Source organism: Salvelinus fontinalis, chromosome 1 (assembly GCF_029448725.1).
Source record: "Salvelinus fontinalis isolate EN_2023a chromosome 1, ASM2944872v1, whole genome shotgun sequence".
NCBI lineage: Eukaryota > Metazoa > Chordata > Actinopteri > Salmoniformes > Salmonidae > Salvelinus > Salvelinus fontinalis.
Window position 1 is genome coordinate 42,288,366 of NC_074665.1, and position 25,413 is coordinate 42,313,778.

General features: G+C 43.0%; 1 protein-coding gene across 2 annotated transcripts in view; it reads right to left on the reverse strand.

The window, feature by feature from the left end:
- ngfrb (nerve growth factor receptor b) overlaps positions 1-24,072 on the reverse strand; it is a 74,100-nt gene extending 50,028 nt beyond the window's left edge. The window contains exons 1-4 of one of the 2 annotated variants that reach the window (XM_055921896.1): positions 23,839-24,072; positions 23,645-23,735; positions 12,744-12,885; positions 597-959 (exon numbers count right to left, since the gene is read on the reverse strand). In XM_055921896.1, coding sequence (XP_055777871.1) covers positions 597-959; positions 12,744-12,885; positions 23,645-23,680 — 541 coding nt within the window. In that variant the 5' untranslated portion in view covers positions 23,681-23,735; positions 23,839-24,072. Of the gene's footprint in view, positions 1-596; positions 960-12,743; positions 12,886-23,644 lie in introns of both variants that reach the window. The other variant, XM_055921895.1, reaches the window with a different exon arrangement.
- Between the last annotated feature and the right edge of the window lie 1,341 nt (positions 24,073-25,413).

The window sequence follows — 25,413 nt, forward strand, 5'->3', positions numbered from 1 at the left end:
TTCCAGGGGCCCAACACACATGATGAACATTGCATTAACAAGCTGCCACCTGCATAAAGGTAGCTCTTCAGTCAGTGCTGGGGATTCGACACTGCAACAAACCGGCTACAGAGCAGATGACAGGGCTCACTCAAACCATCAACACTACCTGGGGAGAGGGGAGCTGCTACTGAAGCGAATGAGACCCTGCATGGAAAGAGCAAAACGATCGAACGACGTCAACCGCAGCTCTTGTGTGACTGAGGTACTGCTACGTTTTCATTGCGATTACGTTACTGATTTCAGCTCTCCCCTCTCTCCAGCGGAACCAAGATGCAACGACCGAGACAACCACGACTGCCGAACGGACCCACAGCGGGCTACTAATAATAAATTCAAATGTTTTAATTTATTGTAATCCCCTTAGAAAGAGAAAAGAGATAATCATATTAAAGAACTGTAACTCTGACTGTCTGCCTCCTGCCTGTGTTTGAGGTTTACGGATCCTAAATAACCTATTTTTTTTTTTACACTAGCTCTATTTGCTTCCAGAGTTCCGCGTGCTATATTAACATTGGCTTTCAGTCTCTCTGTAACATGAGCTTTGTCTCTCCTACCTTGGCAAACAGTGTCACTGATGGAGTTGCAGGCCTGGATCTCCAGCTCGTCGTCCTCGTCGCAGATGGTGCAGGGCAGGCAGGGCTCCCGCGAACTCTCTTGGTCAGAGAAGGTATCTCTGGTGCACTCCTCGCACACGGTGTCGCGGTCGTGTTCACAGCTGTAGAGCATGCCCTGGCCCTCAGGGCACTTGGTGCAGCTCTGACACTGGCTGGACAGCTCGTTGAGGTAGTAGCCGTAGTCGCAGACACAGATGGCATCGTTGGAGTCGGTGCAGGGCGTCTGCATGCGGAGAAGGCCCATGCAGCGGGTGCACGGCTGGCACGTCTCGGTGTGGCTTAAGTTCTCCGCAAACGTCTCGCCTTAGAGAAAATAGAGAAAATAATATCATTATATAGGGTTGCAATATTCTGGCAAATTTCACAGGTATTCCAGAAACCTTGTCGGTGGATTCCAGTTTTCTTGCTTCCAACTGGAACTTCTGGAAAACCTGAGAATGTTGGGAAAGCTAGTGATGCTAGTGATGCTAGCTAGTGATGCTCCAGAGGTTTTGTTTAGTAATTTCAGCCAGTAGTATTGAAAGTAGTGCTCATGAGCCAAAACCGGTCCCTGAAAATTGCAAAATTGTGTACTACGTCATCCATTTGATATGTTACGTCCTACTACCACCCCCTCATTTTGTCATGTGAATACAATCAATAAGAAAAACAATTTCAACCCCAAGACCTTCTTTGAACATGAATCCATCCTGAGATGCCTTGTAGTCTGACAGAGGTGACTATTATGCATGTTCTTAGAAATCCATCTAACTGGTGACCCAAAGGTTAATAGTTCAATTCCCAGGTGCTATGCCCCTTGAGGCGATTCCTACTATGTTACTCAAGTGGGTAGATATTCAGCTGCATGAATGGGGATAAGTGTTAGCAAAGGCGATGTAAGCCACTTAGGGAAAGGATCTTCTGAGAAAAAATGTCTGAACATTTTAAAGAATAAAAAGACAACATTTTCACCTGTGATATCAAGCACAAGCTGGAGAGTTCTTTTAAGAATGTTTCATTTTGGACATTTGTGAGATCTATTCAGAAAGTTATATGAATCTATATTATTTCAAAGGTACCCATCAATATTGCGTGTTTAGCTGTAGTTGAACTGGATAGAAAACTCGGAAAACACACTAAATTATGCAACAGACCTATTTGTAAGAGCCGTTGTGATGTTCTTGTTCTTGAGTGTGTGTGTCTGTCTGTGTTCGACTAAATGGCAAGTATTGAGCATGTTGAAAATGAATGAGGATGTACTGTACAGTTGTGTGTTGGGGTGTAGTGTAGTGCAAGGACAGTTATGCTGTGGTCTGTATGCTCAATGTCCCATGGCATATCAAGTGTTTTCTATCTGCGTCATCCGCACACCAACCAGGACATACTGTATACTGCAGAAGCCCAAAGGAAAAGAGAGGGAGGTGACACTGGACATAGTAACTTTGCTATTTTGCATAAACATGAAAATACATCCTTTTTGGAGAAAGAAAACCTGTCCTGATAAACTGTTAAGGTCATGAAGTGTCTGCCAACTACAGTATCCAAGGAAGTGTTGCAGAAATGCCACTCTGCCTCTCTATCGCTCTGCAAGTCACAGTGCTAGTGACCATTATCCAGATGCCATTGCTTTATGGTTCAATAGATAGTGCCTTGCAAAAGTATTCCGACCCTTTGGATTTCTTCCCATTTTATTGTGTTGCAAAGTTGGATTAAAATTGATTTAATGTTCATTGTCTTGTCATAATCTACCCAAAATACTTTCATGTCAAAGTGAAAGAAATGTGTACTTTTATAAATATATATATATATATATATATAGTTGTTGCATAAGTATTCGGCTCCCCGAGTCTATACATGTTAGAAACACCTTTGGCAGCAATTACAGCTGTGAGTATTCTCGGGTAAATCTCTAAGAACTATACACACCTGGATTGTGTAATATTTGCCTATTATTATTTTCTAAATTCTTCAAGCTCTGTTAAGATGTTGGTGATCAAGTCTTGCCATAGTATTTCAAGCAGATTTAAGTAAAAATTGTAACTTGGCCACTTAAGAACATTCACCGTCTTCTTGGTAAGCAACTCCAGTGTAGATGTGGCCTTGTGTTGTAGATTATTGTCCTGCTGAAATGTGAATTCCCCTCCCAGTGTCTGGTGTAAAGCAGTCTGAAACAGGTTTTGCTCTAGGATTTTGCCTTAGCTTATCCCTCTCCCATTTACTGGTATCCTTAAAAATACCCATGCCATGATACAGCCACCACCATGCTTGAAAATAAGGAGGCAGTTACTCAGTGATGTGTTGTGTTCGATTTGCCCCAAACATAGACCAAAAAGTGCAATCCTTTGCCATGTTTTGCATATTTGTGTTCTTCTTTTTACTCTGTAATTGAAGTCATTATTGTGGAGTTACTACAATGTTGTTGATCCATTCTCAGTTCTCGCCCATCCACAGCCATTGAACTCTGTAGCTGTTTAAAAATCACCAATGACCTTTCAAAGCAGTTTCAATCCTGTGTTCCATCTCAATTCAGAAAGTCAACTGTGTCTTTGAGGTGTCTGGGCGGTTTAATACATGACGCAAAGCATAATTATTAACTAGACCATGCTTAAAGAGATATTTAACGTCTGATTTGCTATTGTTGCCCATCTACTAATCACCCCCCTTTTTTACGAGGCTCTCAAAAACCTCCCTGATCTTTGTAGTTGAATTTGGGGACAGAGTGAAGATTAGTCAATGAAACATAATGTCAACCCCTATTATTTCACACAGAGTCCATGTAACTTTTGATGTGATTTGTTAAGCCAAATTTTACTCCTGAACTAATTTAGGCTTGCCTAAACAAATGGGCTGAATACTTCTACTACATTTTAGTTACGGATTTTTTTTTATCAATCTTTAAAAAATCCACGTTGACATGACAGAGCATTGTGTATATTGTTGACAAAACATGATAATTCAATCAATTTGAATCCCACGTTTCAACACAATAAAAGAAGAAACCCAAGGGGTCAGAATACTTTTGCACGGCACTGTACCTAATGGACTGTTAAGATAATGCTTGGGTATATGGGAATGGAGGCCAAATGTGGCATCTATTTGGATTGTGTTGGTGCATGCAAGTGTGTGTGTATACGTGTGCCTGCCTGTGTGTCAGATATGTGTCCACTCAGCCCCTCTGCCATCCCCCCTGCCCCATCAGTGCTCTCAAATGCATTATCATAATGCCACACATCAATAATTCAAGTAGTCAATACATTAATAAAGCTAGCCTGCAGCTGAGGTGGAGTGGAGGGAGTACAGGCTGTCTTTGCCTGGCTCAGCATTATAATAATATTAAAGCGGTACATTAGCCTGGAGCTAGCATTCAGTGCATTTGTTTGTTCTGAACTCCCATGAAAGGACTCCGACTTTGGCCAGCCGGCAATAGATGAGCATGTGTGTTAGGATGGAGTGTTTTTCACTGGATGAGATGTGTGTGTGTGTGTGTGTGTGTGTGTGTGTGTGTGTGTGTGTGTGTGTGTGTGTGTGTGTGTGTGTGTGTGTGTGTGTGTGTGTGTGTGTGTGTGTGTGTGTGTGTGTGTGTGTGTGCGCTTGCGTGCGTGCGCTTGCGTGCGTGCGTGCGTGCGTGCGTGCCTGTGTATCTGCGTGCATACTTGTGTGAGTATGACATGTTTTTCGCTTGGCGAGATGTCTCTTCTTGAAGTTCTCACACAGCTGGGTTAGCTTTGCTTTATCTTGTGTTGTCTATCTATCCACTCCCAAGAACTCATGTTTCAGTTGGCCCTTGATCAGCCCTGATCAGTTCCACGTTCCAAGACAAAATGGTGTGTGGCTGTTGTTAAGTTTTTCTTCTCAAGTAACCACTGAGTCTGTCTTGCACTGTTAACTGACACAGCAGTTTGGTGGCCTAAAGCAGGGGCGAACGACTGCCCCCTCACAATGAGGAGTTCAAGTTGAAAGCCGATCGCGGTACTGCAGGCATTGTTTCCAGAAAACAGGATCCCCCATTATAGTGAATAAGAAAATGGCGATCTTCGTTGTCAATATTTGTTGATATAAAAAAAAATTTTAACCCAATTATGGTAGCAATAATTACTTATATTTCACCAGATGTATGTCCTGGAACCGATTACTTTAAAATCACACACAGACGAAATTATAAGGATAATTTAGTTGCTAATGGCAACCTGCAGTAACTCGGTCGGCCTTCAACTTGAGATACTCCATGAGAGGGGGCAGCACTGAGCTAGCCTGCAACATCACTTCCTGGAGTAGCTCAAACTGCGCATGCGATGTTTCCAAAAACTCCTCCATGTAGCAAGATGGCGACACGCTGAAATGACACTTCCTGATTATCAAATGCGCCACTGAGCATTCTCATAGGAAACAATGGGGTGACGTCATGGATAGCTTCGTCCATATTTTTTTTTACATGGCCTAAAGAGCACAACATTGTCATGAGTATATGCGATCATTAACATGGATGAGACAGGCCTTTAAACCTCTTAAGGATCGTACCCTTTTTTTCAATTTTCACCTAAAAGGACATACCCAAATCCTGAAGCAAGGATATGCATATTCTTGATACCATTTGAAAGGGAACACTTTGAAGTTTGTGGAAATGTGAAATTCCCTGTTGCTGTTACTCAAGTTAGCTGTTCGGCATCTCTGGACCAGAAGAATGGTGAAGTCAGGTTAGTTTTTTTTTAAGGAAAGAACACCTGTTCTGGGGCCAGTTTGCTTTCTCTGGGCTGATTATGGTGAAGGTTAAGCTTGGGGGTCAGGAAAACAGATCCTAGATCAGTACATGCCTTTGGGGCGAGTTCCTCCCTAGAGATGGGGCAAGAAAATGTGTTCCAGGAAATGGAATGCTTTGAGTTTGCTGTGATTGACAAGTGGAGGAACAAATGGCTTTAAAGTGATGAATGAAGTGCTGCCTCAAAGCCCACAATCCGTAATATTTTCCAATCCTGGTCCTGAGGACCTAAAGTGGTGCACATTTTGGTTTAAGCCCAGCAATTTATCTTATTCAACTTGATAATTAAGTTGATTAAGTTGGATGAGGTGTCTTAGGGCTTAGATAGAACAATGTGCTCCATTCCCCTTGCATAAAGTTTTGGCCATATGAAATAGTAGTTTAATAGTCATATGTATCTATACATACATTACTGTATGTTATACTGTATGTCTACCAGTACCGGTACTCCTTGTATATAGTCTTGTTATTATTTGTGTTACTATTACCTTTAAAATGTTTAACACATTTTTCTTACTTTTTAACTCTGCATTGTTTGGAAAAGGCTCGTAAGTAAGCATTTCACGGTAAAGTTTAAAACCTGTTGTATGAGACAAATCAAATTTGATTTGATTTGATGTCTGATTCAAGTCCAATATTATGTGAATATAAACAAATATGGTTTGAATTGAGTTTTAAATTGAAGCAAAATGTACTAATGCGATGAGCTTCAATCAGTCATGTGATTTAATCATTCATCTGACAGGCATCACATTATTTCTCTTCTTTTTACGTTTTCTGTATGAGTCACTAAACTTGTATAGTCCCGTGATGAATTTGTGTCTTTGCGGCTCAATGCCTTTCGAGTCCAGACAAGACAGGCACAACACACTTCAACAAAATAAATGTTGTACTTCGTATGCAACCAGACCAGAAAGCAACAAACCCCCCAAAATTAAGATATTTTCCATAACGAAATACCTTGTTCTTGGAATCAAAAACAAACGTGTGGAAAGCCCTGAAATCCTTTAAAGTCTATATCATGTGTTTATATTACCAAAAAAAGGAATTTGAAAAGTAGAACCAGAGACGCACTCACTCCTGGTCTACATTCCAAATGGCACCCTATTCCCTATATAGAGAACTACTTTTGACCAGGGCCCGTAGGGTGCCATTTGGGACGCAACCCTGATATTATTTCTCTGAGAAACAACATGACCACTTAAAGTAGCCTAACTCATGTCATGAGTTGCATTATGGTCTTACAGAAATAGATGTACATAATTTCCCAGAAACAACCCATGAATAAATTACAAAGTGCAGACCAATCCTGTCCTCCTCATCCTTAAAACCTAAAAACCCTCTTATGACCCTGTCTGTGTGTCTGTCTGCCTGCCCTGTGGATTCTACAGTATATCTCTCTGGCTCACACACAGACAGAGATACAGACAGAGACACAGACAGAGACAACGCACACACACACACACTGGCAAGAGTAGTGCTGACTTGACTGGGTGGACCAGACCAGCCATGGGATTCACACACAAATGCAGCCAGAGAGGACTCTGGGAACCCGACAGGAACTGGCCCATAACCAGGGCATTTGAAACGCAGCCCCTGACTCAACTAGGACCTCCTGACCTCGAACAAGTCTGACACGCAATAAGTCAGGGGAGGAAGTTAAATATGGGCCTCATCCTACATGGGAGACGGGTCCGTCGTTTTAGTAGATGTAGAACATTCTCATTTTGGAGCTTCTGATCCAAGAAACTAGTCTGGTCCCAGTTATGCTAACATGTTTGGCAAGACAATGAGTGACAAGTAGGTTGCATGATAGCACAAACAGATCTGGGACCAGGCTACCAAGTAACAGTCTCAAACTGCTTTTTCTTTTATAATACTCCTTTATTGGCCTATTATTTTCCTATCATGCCAACCTGGTCTCGGGGCAATTCGTAGGATTTTGTATTTAAATTGACACCCTCCATTTAGTATGATTTATTACTTTACATTACGTTATGAATTGAATAGTGATCGTTCATTATCATATGAATTAGAGGACTTATAGTATCATACATCTTACCTGTTCGTACAATAGCATACGAATTGGATGAAGTAATTTATCATGCATTCTGGAGGACATATATTATTATATGTATTGCTCTGAGAGTAGGTTGCTGGTTGGGTTGAAACAACAAAGGACAATTATGGGGAGAATTTACATTTGTGGTTAGGAGAACTAGCGACAAAGGTTAGGACAATTTATGTTAAAGGTTAGGAGAACTAAAATGACAAAGGTTGGGATAATTCATGTAAAAGGTTAAGAGAATTAGGTTAAGGTTAGGAGAAGGGTTAAAGGAAGGGTTGGCTAAAATCCTACAGTTGTTCCTGACGCGACTCGAACACGCAACCTTTGGATTGCTAGACTGTTGTGGTATACACCCATGAACGTTCATGTGTCCTAATGACAAACTTGCATGTCATCTGTAAATACAAATACAATTGTTAAAATTACGAGCCTAGTTGGTTTAGCCACGGAAAAAGACAGAGACCTTCACTAGCCATGATAGGTTGAGATAACGGATGGACTGGACATGTCGAGAGATGAGTTCTGATTGGTCTGCCATGTTGCAGGCTTCTGTCTATAACATGAGCTGCTCAGTATGTGTAGACAATCGTTGCTACCGTGGCTTTTTTGAAAGATATAACCATGCAGAACTGCAAAAGTGTTGCTACTGCTATCAACAGCATTGCTGCCCTGAATTTAGCCGGCGCTATCAACAAAGATCAGTGGGGAAAAGTTGTGATGGACTACTTCCTGGAGGACGATCACGCCATGTTGACTCTCTCGGACTCTGAAAATGAATTAAACGATGAGGAAATTCCCGACTTAGGTAAAACTATTTTAATTGAACCAGACATTGTAGAGTCTTCTGATGACAGTGATGGGTAAGAAGCAGTGTTGGCCTCCCGATTGGCAGACCCGGGTTTCACTTTGCCAGATGATTACATGGCCGATCAACTTGTTAAGCATAAACAACACATCTTATTATCTAAACTTAAGAGGTACATTGGTGTTATGCAAGGTTATAATGTCTTGTCTATTTTTTGTCTATTTTCATGTTTTACAGCCTCAAAGCTCTGGAGCTTAGTGTTGTTGTTGCCAATGAGCGTTCGGACTCAGTCGGGACCAGGTTTCAGCTGCTGCGCAACGCTGACATCCTTCCTCACAGAGATGGTCTGCCTGTACAAGCACCACCAACTGTCTATTTTTGAGAAGATCTGAGAGTTTTGCGATGAAGAGGCCATGGACATCATATGCCCTGCGCTAAAGTCAAGGGCAGGACGGAAACAGGCTTACCGAATATATAGATTTCCTGGTTTGTGCGGGGTGTAGACGGCTCAGTTCATCACTGGGGGTGAGTTTACAGTTATCTGGACTATCTGCACTGCCTCTATGCGCATTCACATGACTCACACACACACCACTGCTATCGTTATGGACATTGTTCTTTTACATACTGTATATTATTTTGTTCTGTCTCTACTGGCATTGCCACTTTTTGTTCTTGTTTTTTTTATTGACACTGTTGGATTCTAGCTTGAAATATACCTGTTCATGTTTCCATGCTAAAACGCATTGATAACTTTACATGTATAAGGAATGTACAGTTGAAGTCGGAAGTTTTTATTTTTATTTATTTATTTTACCGTTATTTTACCAGGTAAGTTGACTGAGAACACATTCTCATTTGCAGCAACGACCTGGGGAATAGTTACAGGGGAGAGGAGGGGGATGAATGAGCCAATTGTAAACTGGGGATTATTAGGTGACCATGATGGTTTGAGGGCCAGATTGGGAATTTAGCCAGGACACCGGGGTTAACACCCCTACTCTTACGATAAGTGCCATGGGATCTTTAATGACCTCAGAGAGTCAGGACACCCGTTTAACGTCCCATCCGAAAGACGGCACCCTACACAGGGCAGTGTCCCCAATCACTGCCCTGGGGCATTGGGATATTTTTTTTAGACCAGAGGAAAGAGTGCCTCCTACTGGCCCTCCAACACCACTTCCAGCAGCATCTGGTCTCCCATCCAGGGACTGACCAGGACCAACCCTGCTTAGCTTCAGAAGCAAGCCAGTAGTGGTATGCAGGGCGGTATGCTGTTTACATCCACTTAGGTTGGAGTCATTGAAACTCATTTTTCAACCGCTACCACAAATTTCTTGTTAACAAACTATAGTTTTGGCAAGTTGGTTAGGACATCTACTTTGTGCATGACACAATTGTTTTTTTCCAACAATTGTTTACAGACAGATTATTTCACTTATCATTCACTGTATCATAATTCCAGTGGGTCAGAGGTTTAGATACACTAATTTGACTGTGCCTTTAAACCGCTTGGAAAATTCCAGAAAATTATGTCATGGCTTTAGAAGCTTCTGATAGGCTATGTGACATCATTTGAGTCAATTAGAGGTGTACCTGTGGATGTATTTCAAGGCCTACCTTCAAACTCAGTGCCTCTTTGCTTGACATAATGGGAAAATCAAAAGAAATCAGCCAGGAAATGTCCTCTGGTCTGATGATACAAAAATAGAACTGTCTGGCCATAATGACCATTGTTATGTTTGGAGGAAAAAGGGGGAGGCTTGCAAGCTGAAGAACACCATCCCAACCGTGAAGCACGGGGGTGGCAGCATCATGTTGTGAGGGTGCTTTGCTGTAGGAGGGACTGTTGCACTTCACAAAATAGATGGCATCATGAGGTGGGAAATTATGTGGATATATTGAAGCAACATCTCAATACATCAGTCAGGAAGTCAAAGCTTGGTCGCAAATGAGTCTTCCAAATGGACAATGACCCCAAGCATACTTCCAAAGTTGTGGCAAAATGGCTTAAGGACAGCAAAGTCAAGGTATTGGAGTGGCCATCACAAAGCACTGACCTCAATCCCATAAAAAATTTGAGGGCAGAACTGAAAAAGCGTGTGCGAGCAAGGAGGCCTACAAACCTGACTCAGTTACACAAGCTCAGTCAGGAGGAATGGGCCAAAATTCACCAAACTTATTGTGGGAAGCTTGTAGAAGGCTACCCAAAACGTTTGACCCAAGTTAAACAATTTAAAGGCAATGCTACCAAATACTAATTGAGTGTATGTAAACTTCTGGCCCACTAGGAATGTGATGAAAAAAATAAAAGCTGAAATAAATCATTATCTCTACCATTATTCTGACATTTCACATTCTTAAAATAAAGTGGTGACCCTAACTGACCTAAGACGGGGAATTTTTACATGGATTAAATGTCAGGATTTGTGAAAAACTGAGTTTAAATGTATTTGGCTAAGGTGTATGTAAACCTCCGACATCAACTGTATATGTTTGGGGTCAATAAATGGTGTGTAGGAACTCTGGGTATTGAAAGTTACTGAGAGGAAGTGCAGAAAGTTCATATTCTGTTGAAACATGTTTTTTTTATATATATATTAATGATCCTAAGGAGGGGGGCAAAGGGCAACAGTCTAGGTACAGTTTCTGATAAGGAAGGCCAGTTTCTGAGGAACTAGGACCATGAGAGATGTGGAACTGAAGTCGAGATAAGATCAGCAGTTGAAGATAGAAGACACTGCGGGGAGGTGGGCCATAGGGGCTCACACTGAAGACCATCTGATTATAGTCCTATCTCACACACACATTTCCACGCCCATGAGGGTCCTGGACTTAGGTAGGGCCATGATAATACCAGTAAGAGGAACCCACTGTGTCTCTGCCTAACACCAGAAAAGGATTAGTTATCTTAGACATGCAAGGAGATGACTCCGCCTAGTTGTAAGCTATAAATATGTGCTTGAGCGACTTGTATGTTGTGTTTGCAGCTCAAGCACCCAGTGAGTTGAATCAACTTGGTTTGAGCTTTTCCTAGATATCCGTTTGAGTTTTTACTCTGTTTGTTCAGAACCTAACACTTTTATATTGACACTTTCTATTTTTGATTTTGCTACTATGCAAGTAACTATTTCACTGTACTGTTTATACCTTCTGTATCCTGTGCATGTAGCAAATATACTTTGATTTGATATAGTGTGTGTTTACCAGAGACGTTAATGTGAAGAACAACATGGCCTGCACCAAAGTCCGATTAGAATATAGGCCAAGGACTAGATAAAGTGTATTTTTACCTTGGGTGTTTCTTTGGGAAGGCTACTACTTTCACAACTTTCAGACTTGAAATCTTTGGTTGTTTACTACACTTCCTTACTCACTTTATTTAGCACATGGCCTCAAGCCGTAAAGAGGATGGGTGGGGCTATGCTTTAAGAGGGTGTGAACGATGCTGAATGAGTATTAACAAAGAGGTGTAAAAACCGAACCGCAACTTTTCAAGGGCCATTTCTCAAAAGTGGGGTTACAAGTTGATCAACTTTCAAAGCAGCATTACTTTTTCATTGCAGTGTACGATATACCATTTTGAAGCTTATTTGTTAGGGGGGGGGGGACATTTGTTATTGTTTTTTATTTTGAGGAAATTAGCATCCAGCATCCAGGTAAAGAAAATATAGTACATACTCTTCTGTCATAGCTGTGGGAAGTAGGGGTGCAGAGCGTGTTGCAGCAACCCCTGAATTAAAAAATAATAATAATAAATATTGATGAATAAAAAAGTAGTGCATAAGAGGACTGCACTTGGACTTTACTATTCCTGTATTACTGGACCAACATAGCCGTCTGTAGCACGGGCAAACAAGGGTGCGTGGACAGGGCACTTGCTTTGGCACTCATAAGTACAGTATGTTTTCACTCAAAAGTATGTCTTGACTAGAAAAGTGTTTACTCGGTCTAGTGTACAGCATAATTACTGTTGGGAAGTTGGGAAATCTTGATAACAGAACTCACTGTTCATCTGGGCCCATATTCATAAAACGTCTCAGAGGAGTGCTGATCTAGGATCAGGCCCTCCCTGTCCATATAATTGTATTCATTATGATCTAAAAGGCAAAACTGATCCTAGATCAGTACTACTTAACTTCTTCGCTTCGCTTTATGAATACCGGCCAAGACTTACTTCATGTCCAATACAGCAGTACTGTGTGTACTGAACTGAACTGTACTGTACTATGGACAATAAGTACAGTGGGGTATTGCTATGAGGAGGTCATAACCCTTAGGTGACCACATCACAATGTAATGAATGTCCAGACATTTATGGCTAAAGGGGGTGTAATCTGTAAATCACTATTAAGGCGTGTGCGTGTGTGTGTGTGTGTGTGTGTGTGTGTGTGTGTGTGTGTGTGTGTGTGTGTGTGTGTGTGTGTGTGTGTGTGTGTGTGTGTGTGTGCGTGTGCGTGTGCGTGTGCGTGTACTCACTGTCGAGGCATGGGGCACAGACAGTCTGTGTTGCTCCACATGGCTTGATGACTCCCTCCCCGGGCTGGCACTGCTTGCAGCACTCCCCAGTGGTGGTGAACTTACCTGAGCTACAGGCCTCCTTATTGGCTAGAGCTCCGACCTGTCAATCAACAGAGAGACACAGATGAGGATGTTGGATCAAACAACTGGGTACGAACAACAACAACAACAGACACATGGAAAGGCTAAACATACGCACACACACACACACACACAAATGATAGGGAGAACACATGAGAGCTCACTGTAGACTCTAGAGCCATGAATGTGTACTTATAACACTTATAGAACACACACAAAGGCAAGGGAATGCACTGGTGGTTCGTGTGTGTGTGTGTGTGTGTGTGTGTGTGTGTGTGTGTGTGTGTGTGTGTGTGTGTGTGTGTGTGTGTGTGTGTGTGTGTGTGTGTGTGTGTGTGTGTGTGTGTGTGTGTGTGTGTGTGTGTGTGTGTGTGTGTGTGTGTGTGTGTGACTGAGGCCGGATTCTATCCGATCAGTGGTATATCTGCGTAATAGCATGCTGGACAAGTTGTTTTCGATTAAGCCAATATATAATATGCAGCATTTACCATGTATGCGGTCTCCGCGAATGCAGGAACATTCTCTTTAAAAGGTGCATAGCGGAAAAGGGGCTATCAGATTGAATCCCGGCAAGAGAGTGTGTGTGTGTTTGTGTGTGTGTGTGCGCACGCTTGTGTCAGGCATGTGTGTATGGGTGTGTGTGTCTGTGTGTCTGTGTGGGGGGGTTGTTTGTGTGTGTGTTAGTTAGGTTGAATACTCACTTCTTACACTTACCCCTAAACCCTATGTTCCTAAAATTGGTCCCTTAAATGATACACACTCCTTAATCTTCAAAGTAATTCTTCAAAAAGAGAAGCAAATGAGTTTTGACAGTGATGCTGATGAGAGCTGACAAGAGAGCTCTGTCTTTAGCCCTTATGAAGGTAGCATGTTATGGTTCCTTACTTCCTCTTTCGATACAAAGAATTAGCCGTAATGCTAACTTTTTGAAGTAATCTTTTTAGCTTGCTTCACTGTCCGTGCACCTTGGTTTGAAAGCAAGGTAGCATGTAGCAACAGCATTTTTTTTCTTTGCATGCTTCCTATGTTGGAAGGTGCATACCTTTCCAAGCCAAGGCTCCATTTAAGAGAGGAATTAGATTTTCCCTCAAAGAAATCGGTTACAAACCACAGACCACAGTTGGAGGGAGAGTACTGTCTCCGGTTGTTTGATCTGATTCTATGAATTCTGTATACTGGTGTCAGAAGTGGGATCCTGTATGGAAAATATTATAGGCTATTTAAAATATATTTATAATATAAAATGTTGCAATATTATTATTGCTAAAATAGAATGAACAAACTCATGTGTGAGCAACTTTATGCAATGTTAAAACAGGAGTATGGAGTAAGTTTCCCTTTCTCCTCCCCCAATACGAACTTTCAGCATTAGTGGGACAATGTCAAACTGACGCAGGATCAGCGTATAGGGGCAACTTCACCCTAAACTATACTGGGGTCTGCATGGTACGCAGAGTGATGTTGTCGACGGAAATCCAACGTACTCAGATGTGGAATGTCACTGACAAGAGAGCTGCTCTAAAAAGACAGCAAATGTCCCCTCGGGCTTTTTGAGTTACTTACATTGATAACTGGTTTCATTTTTTTCATGACATGCTATTTGAATGCTATTACACACACACACACACACACACACACACACCACCACTGAGGGGACATTTGCTGTCTTTTTAGAGCAGCTCTCTTGTTAGTGACATTGTGTGTGTGTGTGTGTGTGTGTGTGTGTGTGTGTGTGTGTGTGTGTGTGTGTGTGTGTGTGTGTGTGTGTGTGTGTGTGTGTGTGTGTGTGTGTGTGTGTGTGTGTGTGTGTGTGTGTAATGTGTGTGTGTGTGTGTGTGTGTGTGTATGTGTATCCACACCAATTTACATACCCAATGCATTCTCCCTTCAGGAAAAAGGTTGTCCGTTTCACCCTCTTCTCCTCTCCCTTTCTCCTCCTCCTCTCCTCCTACCCCTCTCCTTCACTCCCTTGACCACTCCATTCCGTGCCCCATCCACCTCTAAGTCCCTGTTAGTCCCATTTAAACCTTCAGAGCTCAAGTCTACTGTGATGTGGTAACACTTGAGTTGACGGACAGATTACTTTGGAACAATTGACAGTTTCTTGAGTTTTGCTCAACATTCTATAGCGAGGTATTGAAAAATATATTACTTACATTGATAATTGGTTTTATTTTTGTGTGATATGCTATTTGAGCCAGTTTTGTAATGCAAATGTTTTAGTTTACTTGTTAACCTGTAGCTGAAGGTAGTCATATTAACGGTATGTATAAAAAACACAATTGGACTTGCCAAAAATGTTCACAGTTCACGTTTATTGTCACTGAGCAATTTCCCCTTAGATAGGCCAGCTGCAAAGCCAAAATTGGCTATATTGTAAACATTTATGAAATAAAAAATGTGCTTTATGGTCTAAATTTAAGGTTACGGTAAGGCATTATTGTTAGCAGTGTGGTTAAGGTTCGGGTTAGGTTTAAAATCAGATTTTGTGGCTGTGCCAGCTAGTGACCACTCTGTAAAACTGCCTCCAGAACAAGATTTAAGATGAAAAATGGTAACCTGCTCAATCTACTTGGCTGTGTCTCAAATGGCACGTGCTACTTTGGACCACTATAGGGTATAGGGTGTCATTTGGGAAGCAGCCCTTGCTTCTTCTGATTCAATATTTCTTATAGCCTCAGGAATGGGTGTAGTACAACATGTTTCAATGGCCAAAAAGTACAGAAAGTCACACAAAGTAATTGTGCGCTCAGTTGGATTGGTGGAAAATGAGCTATTAGCAATTAGGAAATGCCAAAGGATACCTGGTTCTTGGCACAAGTGAGTCATTGCTTGACTTGGCATATAGTCCCCTTAGTTTATCGTTTATTGTTGTGTTTTTTTAAATCGAGTCAGTTATCCCTGGAGAGTCAAGAGCACAGGTTGATCACAAGGCGTGGAACGGGAAAGTGTAGAACGGGAAAGTGTAGAACTCGAGGCTGTTCTCTATCCCTCTCTCTCATACACACACTGTCACGCCCTGACCGTAGAGATCTTTTTATTCTCTATGTTTGGTTGGTCAGGGTGTGACTCGGGTGGGAAACTCTATGTTCTTTATTTCTATGTTTTGGCCCGGTATGGTTCTCAATCAGGGACAGCTGTCTATCGTTGTCTCTGATTGGGAATCTTACTTAGTCCGGGGCCTGCAACGAGGGTCCCCAGTCCGGGGTCGGCGACGAGGGTCCCCGCACCAGAGGTGCCACCAAAGTGGGGGGAGCCAGAGGTGGAGCGGGGTCTGCGTCTCCCCCCCCCGGAGCCGCCACCAGGATAGATGCCCACCCGGACCCTCCCCTATAGTGTCAGGTTTGGGGGTACTGTTACGCCCTGACCGTAGAGATCTTTTTATTCTCTGTTTGGTTGGTCAGGGTGTGACTCGGGTGGGGAAACTCTATGTTCTTTATTTCTATGTTTTGGCCGGGTATGGTTCTCAATCAGGGACAGCTGATTGTCTCTGATTGGGAATCATACTTAGGCAGCCTGTTTTGTCACCTTAGTTTTGTGGGATGTTGTTTTTTGTTAGCTCTGAGAAGCCTTCAGAACGTGACGTTCGTTATTCTTTTGTTGTTTTGTTTGGGTGTTCTGAGTAAATAAAGTATCATGAACACGTACTACGCTGCTCCTTGGTTCACTTCTTCCGACGGGCATTACAGAACATCCCACCACCAAAGGACCAAGCAGCGTGGAGAACGGGACTCATGGACATGGGAGGAGATCCTGGACGGAAAGGACCCTGGAGGCAGGCTGGGGAATATCGCCGTCCAAAGGAGGAGATAAAGGCAGCGAAGGAGGAGCGGCGACGATATGAGGAGGCAAGTCATCGATGGAAGCCCGAGAAGCCACTCCCCCCAAAAATTGGGGGGGGGAGGGGGCACACGGGGAGGTTGGCGGAGCTAACTCCCCGTGCTAACGGCAAGGAGCGTGGTACTGGTCAGGCACCGTGTTATGCGGTAAAGCGCACGGTGTCTCCAGTGCGTGTGCACAGCCCGGTGCTCTCGGAGCCAGCTCTCCGCAAGTGCCACGCTAGAGTGGGCATCCAGCCAGGGCAGATTGTGCCAGCTCAGCGCTCTTGGTCTCCGGTGCGCCATTTCGGCCCAGGGTATCCTGCGCTGGCCCTGCCCACTGTGTCTCCGGTGCACTGTGACAGTTCAGTGCATCCTGTGCCTGCGCTCCGCACGTGCCGGGCTAAAGTGGGCATTCAGCCTGGAAGAGTGGTGACAAGGAGAAGCACCAGATCTCCAGTGCTCCCCCACAGCCCGGTTCATCCTGTGACTGCTTCACGGGTCAGTCCGGAGCCTCCAGCGACGGTCCCCAGTCCGGAGCCTCCAACGACGATCTTCCGTCCGGAGCCTCCAGCGATGGCCTTCAGTCCGGAGCCTCCAGCGACGGTCCCCAGTCCGGGGCCTGCAACGAGGGTCCCCAGTCCGGGGTCGGCGACGAGGGTCCCCGCACCAGAGGTGCCACCAAAGTGGGGGGAGCCAGAGGTGGAGCGGGGTCTGCGTCTCCCCCCCCCCCCTCCCCCCCACCCCCCGGAGCCGCCACCAGGATAGATGCCCACCCGGACCCTCCCCTATAGTGTCAGGTTTGCGGCCGGAGTCCGCACCTTTGGAGGGGGGGGGGGGGGGGGGGGGGGGGGGGGTACTGTCACGCCCTGACCGTAGAGATCTTTTTATTCTCTGTTTGGTTGGTCAGGGTGTGACTCGGGTGGGAAACTCTATGTTCTTTATTTCTATGTTTTGGCCGGGTATGGTTCTCAATCAGGGACAGCTGATTGTCTCTGATTGGGAATCATACTTAGGCAGCCTGTTTTGCCACCTTAGTTTTGTGGGATGTTGTTTTTTGTTAGCTCTGAGAAGCCTTCAGAACATGACGTTCATTATTCTTTTGTTGTTTTGTTTGGGTGTTCTGAGTAAATAAAGTATCATGAACAGGTACTACGCTGCACCTTGGTCTACTTCTTCCGACGGGCGTTACACACACGCACAAACGAACACACACATACAGTATGCACACGCATGTACACTGATACCCACACAAATCTGCCAACCACACACACACACACACACACACATCAAATTATTTTTTAGGGAACAAAACTTGAACGTTCCACCAAGCTACTATTTGAGTACATTTTCACTTGGATGCACTTAACCTTTCAACCTCAGCCTGTCAACACCTGTTAAGCCATTAGACATTGACTACATCTACTACTAGGACAACAGTAGCTATTCCGGTAAAGCTGGCTTTAATTTAAAGGTAGCTACTCTCTGAGCCTTTATCAAATAACAACAACAAAGACAAGTGCTTTAAAATGTCAGGTAATCAGTTCTTTGTTTTGGGAGTGGTTTGGGCATGTCAGTGTCGGTAATATGACAAATGTATGGGCTGTGTCCCAAATGGCACTCTATTCCCTATATGGTGCACTACATTTGGCCAGAGACTTATGGGGTTCTGATCAGAAGTAATGCACTATGTAAGGAATAGGGTGCCATTTGGGATAACCGATGCTGAATCATCTTCTCTAAATGAGAATGGTAACAAAAGAGAGAGGGGAAGAGGAGTGAAGGGGACTTAAACTCATATCAGTATTGCATGCTCCGAGGCAGCAGTGGAGGCAGCCTGGTCTCATACACTAAACGTAACATCCAGGACACTCAAATGAGTATGATGTTAATTTTGGTATGGTTATTAAGGCAAAAACTAAAGGAGGGTGGTTGGTCGGGCGGTCGTATAAGGCAAACAATCCAACGGTTGTGTGTTTGAATCTCATCACGGACAACTTTAGCATTTTAGCTATTTAGCAACTTTAAAACTACTTACTACATTTAAGCTACTTTGCAACTACTTGGCATGTTAGCTAACACTTCCCTAACCCTAACCTTAACCCCTAACTCCCAAACCAAACCGTAACCCCTAACCTAGCTCACGTTAGCCACAACAAATTTGAATTATTTGTAACATATAATACATATTGCAAATTCGTAACATATTGTACGAATTGCAATTCGTAACATATCATACAAATTGTATCCCGAAAAAAAATCAAAACGCAACATGCAACAATTTCAAACATTTTACTGAGTTACAGTTCATATAAGGAAATCAGTCAATTGAAATAAATAAATTAGGCCCTAATCTATGGATTTCACATGACTGGGCAGGGGTGCAGCTATGGGTGGGCCTAGGAGGGCATAGGCCGACCCACTTGGCAGCCAGGCTCACCCTATTGGGAGCCAGGCCCAGCCAATCAGAATTTGTTTTTTACCCACAAAAGGTTCTATATTACAGACAGAAAACTGCACATTTTAAAGTGGCCTTTTATTGTCCCCAGCACAAGGTGCACATACGTAATGATCATGCTGTTCAATCAGCTTCTTGATATGCCATACCTGTCAGGTGGATGGAATATCTTGGCAAAGGAGAAATACTCACTAACAGAAACGTGAACAAATTTGTGCACCAAATTTGATAGAAATATTTTGGGTGTATGGAAATGTCTGGGATTTTATATTTCAGTTCATGAAACATGGGACCAACACTTAACATGTTGCTATAATATTTTTGTTCAGTGTAATTCATAACATATCATACGAATTGGATGATGGTCATCCACGAATGAATTCAAACAATACGAAACATAACGTATCATACTAAATGAAGGGAGACAGCTTTACATATTACTATGTTACGTTTACCCCTGAGTCCAGGTTGGTGGAGGATACACATGCACTGGCCTGCATGCACACGCAAATGCACAAACTGTGTGTACCAGTTGACACTGGACAGAAATTAGTGATGGAGTGCCTGTTCCAGGTTTAGTTTGGTCAAATAACATTTATTCACAAAATAACTGTAGCCGAAAGAGTAGAGAGTAAAACCTGGTCTCAGAGCATTTAGTATTACCAGAGACACTCCATTTAGTATGATATCAAATCAAAATCAAATCAAATCAAATTGTATTAGTCACATGCGCTGAATACAACAGGTGTAGATCTTACAGTGAAATGGTTACTTACGAGCCCCTAACCAACAGTGTAGTTTCAAAAACATATGGATAAGAATAAGAGATAAAAGTAACAAGTAATTAAAGAGCAGCAGTAAAAAAAATAACAATATATACGGGGGGGTGCCGGTACAGAGTCAATGCACTGGTTAGTTGAGGTAGTATGTACATATAGGTAGAGTTATTAAAGTGACTGTGAAAAGATGAAAACAGAGAGTGACAGTGGTGTGGAGAGGGGGGGGGGGGGGGGGGGCAATGCAAATAGTATGGGTAGCCATTTGGCTAGATGTTCAGGAGTCTTATGGCTTGGGGGTAGAAGCTGTTTAGAAGACTCTTGGACCTAGACTTGGTGCTCCGGTACTGCTTGCCATGCGGTAGTAGAGAGAACAGTCTATGACTAGGGTGGTTGGAGTCTGACAATTTTTAGGGCCTTCCTATGACACCGCCTGGTATAGAGGTCCTGGATGGCAGGAAGTTTGGCCCTAGTGATGTACTGGGCCGTTCGCACTACCCTTTGTAGTGCCTTGCGGTCGAAGGCCAAGCAGTTGCCATACCAGGTAGTGATGCAACCAGTCAGGGTTCTCTCGATGGTGCAGCTATAGAACCTTTTGAGGATCTGAGGACCCATGCCAAATCTTTTCAATCTCCCGAGGGGGAATAGGTTTTGTCGTGTCCGCTTCACAACGATATGTTACATTTCGTATGGTCTGTATTAATTTGTGCATGTCCATCACCTATTTCATATGATATGTGCAGCAGTTGACACTGGACAGAAATTAGTGATGGAGTGGCTGTTGCAGGTTTGGTTTGGTCAAATAACACTAATTCACAAAATAACTGTAGCCAAAAGAGTAGAGAGTAAAACCTGGTGTCAGAGCATTTAGTAATATCCGAGACACTCCATTCAGTATGATATGTTACATTTCGTATGGTATGTATCAATTTGTGGATGTCCATCACCCATTTCGTATGATACTGTATGTTAGAAATTACAATTAGTATTAAATGTTACGAATTTGAATAACGTACAATATGTTATGACTTTTCAAATGTAAAATATGTTACGAATTTGCTAAACGTATGATATGTTACAAATTCCAGCTAGATTGGCTAGGTGCCAAAAAATTGGCTAGGTGGCTAACATTAGCTAGCTGGGTAATATTAGCTAGGCTTGGGGTTAGGTTTAAGTGTAGGAGTTAGTTAAAGGGTTAAGGTTAGGGTTAGGGGAAGGGTTTGCTAAAATGGTTAAGTTAGGGTTAGGGGAAAGGTTAGCTAAAAGGGTTAAGGTTAGGGTTAAGAATAGGGGAAGGCTTAGCTAACATGCTAAGTAAACTCAGCAAAAAAAGAAACATACTTTTTCAGGACCCTGTCTTTCAAAGATAATTCGTAAAAATCCAAATAATTTCACAGATCTTCATTGTAAAGTGTTTAAAAAAAATCCCATGCTTGTTCAATGAACCTTAAACAATTAATGAACATGCACCCATGGAACGGTTGTTTAGACACTAACAGCTTACAGACGGTAGGCAATTAAGGTCACAGTTATGAAAACTTAGGACACTAAAGAGGCCTTTCTACTGACTCTGAAAAACACCAAAAGAAAGATGCCCAGGGTCCCTGCTCATCTGCATGCACGTGCCTTATGCACGCTGCAAGGAGGCATGAGGACTGCAAATGTGGCCAGGGCAAAAAATTGCAATGTCCGTACTGTGAGACGCCTAAGACAGCGCTACAGGGAGACAGGACGGACAGCTGAACGTCCTCGCAGTGGCAGACCACGTGTAACAACACCTGCACAGGATCGGTACATCCGAACATCACACCTGAGGGATAGGTACAGGATGGCAACAACAGCTGCCCGAGTTACACCAGGAACGCACAATCCCTTCATCAGTGCTCAGACTGTCCGCAATAGGCTGAGAGAGGCTGGACTGAGGGCTTGTAGGCCTGTTGTAAGGCACGTCCTCACCAGACATCACCGGCAACAACGTCGCCTGGCCCAGACAGGACTGGCAAAAAGTGCTCTTCACTGACGAGTCGCGGTTTTGTCTCACCAGGGGTGATGGTCGGATTCGCGTTTATCGGCGAAGTAATGAGCGTTACACCGAGGCCTGTACTCTGGAGCGGGAGCGATTTGGAGGTGGAGGTGTGTCACAGCATCATTGGTCTGAGCTTGTCGTCATTGCAGGCAATGTCAACGCTGTGCGTTACAGGGAAGACATCCTCCTCCCTCATGTGGTACCCTTCCTGCAGGCTCATCCTGACATGACCCTCCAGCATGACAATGCCACCAGCCATACTGCTCGTTCTGTGTGTGATTTCCTGCAAGACAGGAATGTCAGTCTTCTGCCATGACCAGCGAAGAGCCCGGATCTCAATCCCATTGAGCACGTCTGGGACCTGTTGGATTGGAGGGTGAGGGCTAGGGCCATTACCCCCAATTTCCGGGAACTTGCAGGTGCCTTGGTGGAAAAGTGGGGTAACATCTCACAGCAAGAACTGGCAAATCTGGTGCAGATACTGACTGTTACTTTTGATTTTGACCCCCCCCCCCCCCCCCTCCTTGTTCAGGGACACATTATTCCATTCCTGTTAGTCACATGGCTGTGGAACTTGTTCAGTTTATGTCTTAGTTGTTGAATCTTGTAATGGTCATACAAATATTTTCACATGTTAAGTTTGCTAAAAATAAATGCAGTTGACAGTGAGAAGATGTTTCTTTTATTGCTGAGTTTAGTTGCAAAGTCAAAAAAAAAAGTAGTAAGTAGTTGAAAAGTTGCTATAGATAAAATGCTAAAGTTGTCCGTGAAGAGATTCAAACTCACAACCTTCGGGTTGCTAGACGTTTTGCATTATATGCCCATCCGTCCACCCCACCGTTAAGTAACCATCTGTCGTATGTAACCATACCAAATGTAACGTAACATACTTATTTGAGTGTCCTGGGTGTACATTTACTATGTTATGTCTAGTCTATGAGACCAGGCTGGAGAGTATTATAGGCCTATAGATCTGATGTTCTTGGTAGCCTTATGTTGACCTCTTCCATATGATCTACTGCGACATTGTTATTGTCATGCTGTCTATAATGTAAACGAGAAGGATGTCGTTTCCAAGGTTCGCAGCTATACTTTGTGCATAAATGGAACGGGCAATAAATATGCAGGATGAAACTGTGTATAGGCTATAATATATGCCATTTAGCAGACGCTTTAATCCAAAGCGAAAGTCATGCGTGCATACATTTTACGTATGGTCAATTGATATATATATGGTCAATTGATAGACCCTGATCCGAATACACTTCATAATTACGTTGATATCATGTTAAATGGTTACTTTACGTGCGTGGTGGAACTGCAAAGAGTGTTGTCTCCAATAGGCTAACAATAGGACGATGGGGTGGGTTTGACAGAGTGAATGTGGTTATTTCAAGAGTATTGGATGAAAGAGTCTATGAATGAGATACACTTTAACATGCGCTACAGGAGTCTATGAATGAACAGAAACTTTAACATGTACTACATGATGAAATTACTTCACCAAAGAAGCCTGTAGAAATCACGACTCGTAGCCTGGCACTCTAGCCTGGGCTACACCGTCCTACCTGGATGCGCAAGTGACAGTGTTGTCGCACAGACCGCGGCGTGAATATGCACGAGGTAGTTCAAACAACTTAATAAAAAATTGACCATGCAAAAACACAAGATGAATGTTATAGAAGTATATTGACACTCACCGCTCCGAGTAGAACTGTTAAGAACAGAGTACACATTCTGAAACCCCGTCACTTCTTCGAAATGTATGTATTTTTCCAATAGGTCAACGGACTGACGAGAAAAGCACAAAAAAATAAGAACATCATTTATTTCGCGGGTAAAGTATACATAATGCCCATGCATAAAAATATACGTCTGTATTTTATCCTCATACGTCTCGTCCGGCTCCAATTCTCTTGTGTTTCCGAAGTCTCCAAAATAAATGAGTCAGTCCATGTACTGAAGTCAATGTTTAATAATTATCCTCAGCAAGCAACCTGCTGAGATTTACTCATGCAATAGCCTATGTTGCGGGGCAATCCGGGCGCACTTGCGAGAGAACAGCCCACAGCGCGGAACAGAGAGATGTACAACTGATAGGAAGTCTATTCTCGCTCCAGTGCAGCTTCTCATATGACAGCTGTGCTTCTCTTATGGGCTAAGGGCACGCCCACCACTCCAACATTCATGTTCTGTTTTTTTCTTTCACAAAACAACAAACCTGGGACTTTTCACCGCCTTTTCCCTTCCAGCGGCCCCGTGGCATCTCTGCACATGCAGACCATTCACACTTTTATTGTCTGATTAGATTACCGCCCATAAGTAAATAATTACAGGCTTGTGACTCAATGTTCCCAAATAGTCTATGCCAAATCACTATTGCCAATTGCGTAACAAATTAAAGTTTAGGTAATTCAGTGCAGATACAACTTTATCATACGGGAATTGACGTAATACGGTTATAGACTACTGTAGTGTAGGCATACCAATTGTGACATTATTTATCGCCTTTATTAACCCATTTCACAGGATGTAAATTTGTTATTGATGTTATAACAGGCATTTATGTAACTTGAACTTGTGTCTTGCCTAATGAAAGGAGACCCAATACACGTGGTCTAGTCTTTTTTGTTGTTATTGACAGGTATAGTCTCCATATAGCCTCCTGTAAATTAATGTCTGATAAAGCCTTCCACTAGAGAGCAACATAGGTTATATACTCACGTGCCTTGGTGCACAGGTCAATTATTGAAATTATTTTAAACTATTTTCGGGTATTAAATATATAAGTTCTTCGTGAGTAAGGCATTACCAATATCAGCATAGGCCTACCTACAAGAAGACAGGTGCATACAGCACAGGTAAGTCTTTCAGCTCATGTGCTGGTCAGAGCATCAATAATGTATTTTGTGCATTATTTTACCCCGTGACCTTACCATAGCCATGCCTTTGCACACAGAAACCAGATGTGTCAGGTACAACGTAAGACATTCTATTACACATCTATATATTTACCAACAATTGTTTTATTCAACATCATTCCATCTCAGAATATTTGTCCGTGTGGTTTGTGTTAGCTAATGTGTATTACCTACGTGCTACTGCGAATTAACCACAAATTGGCCGATGGTCATTATACAAAAATAGGCTAGGCCTACTCAATCTTTAAAAATAAGGACATTTTGTCTGAGAAATCAAGTATCGTAAGTTATAATACTTTTATACCCTACAAAAGGTATCTGCATGCAATGCTGTTGATTGGAGAGGCTCATTGAGGTTGGAGCTGAGTGAAGAATATAGATGCAACTATGCAGCTTCACAGAAAACCCTTGAAGGACAAGAAAGTATTTTGATGCTGAAGAAAGAGGTTCAGGTTTCTTCCATGGGCCAATGGATGCCCAAACAGTCTCAGTATCGATCCTGTAGCCTTTCAGGCAGTGTATCATCAACATCCTATGTCCAGCAGTAT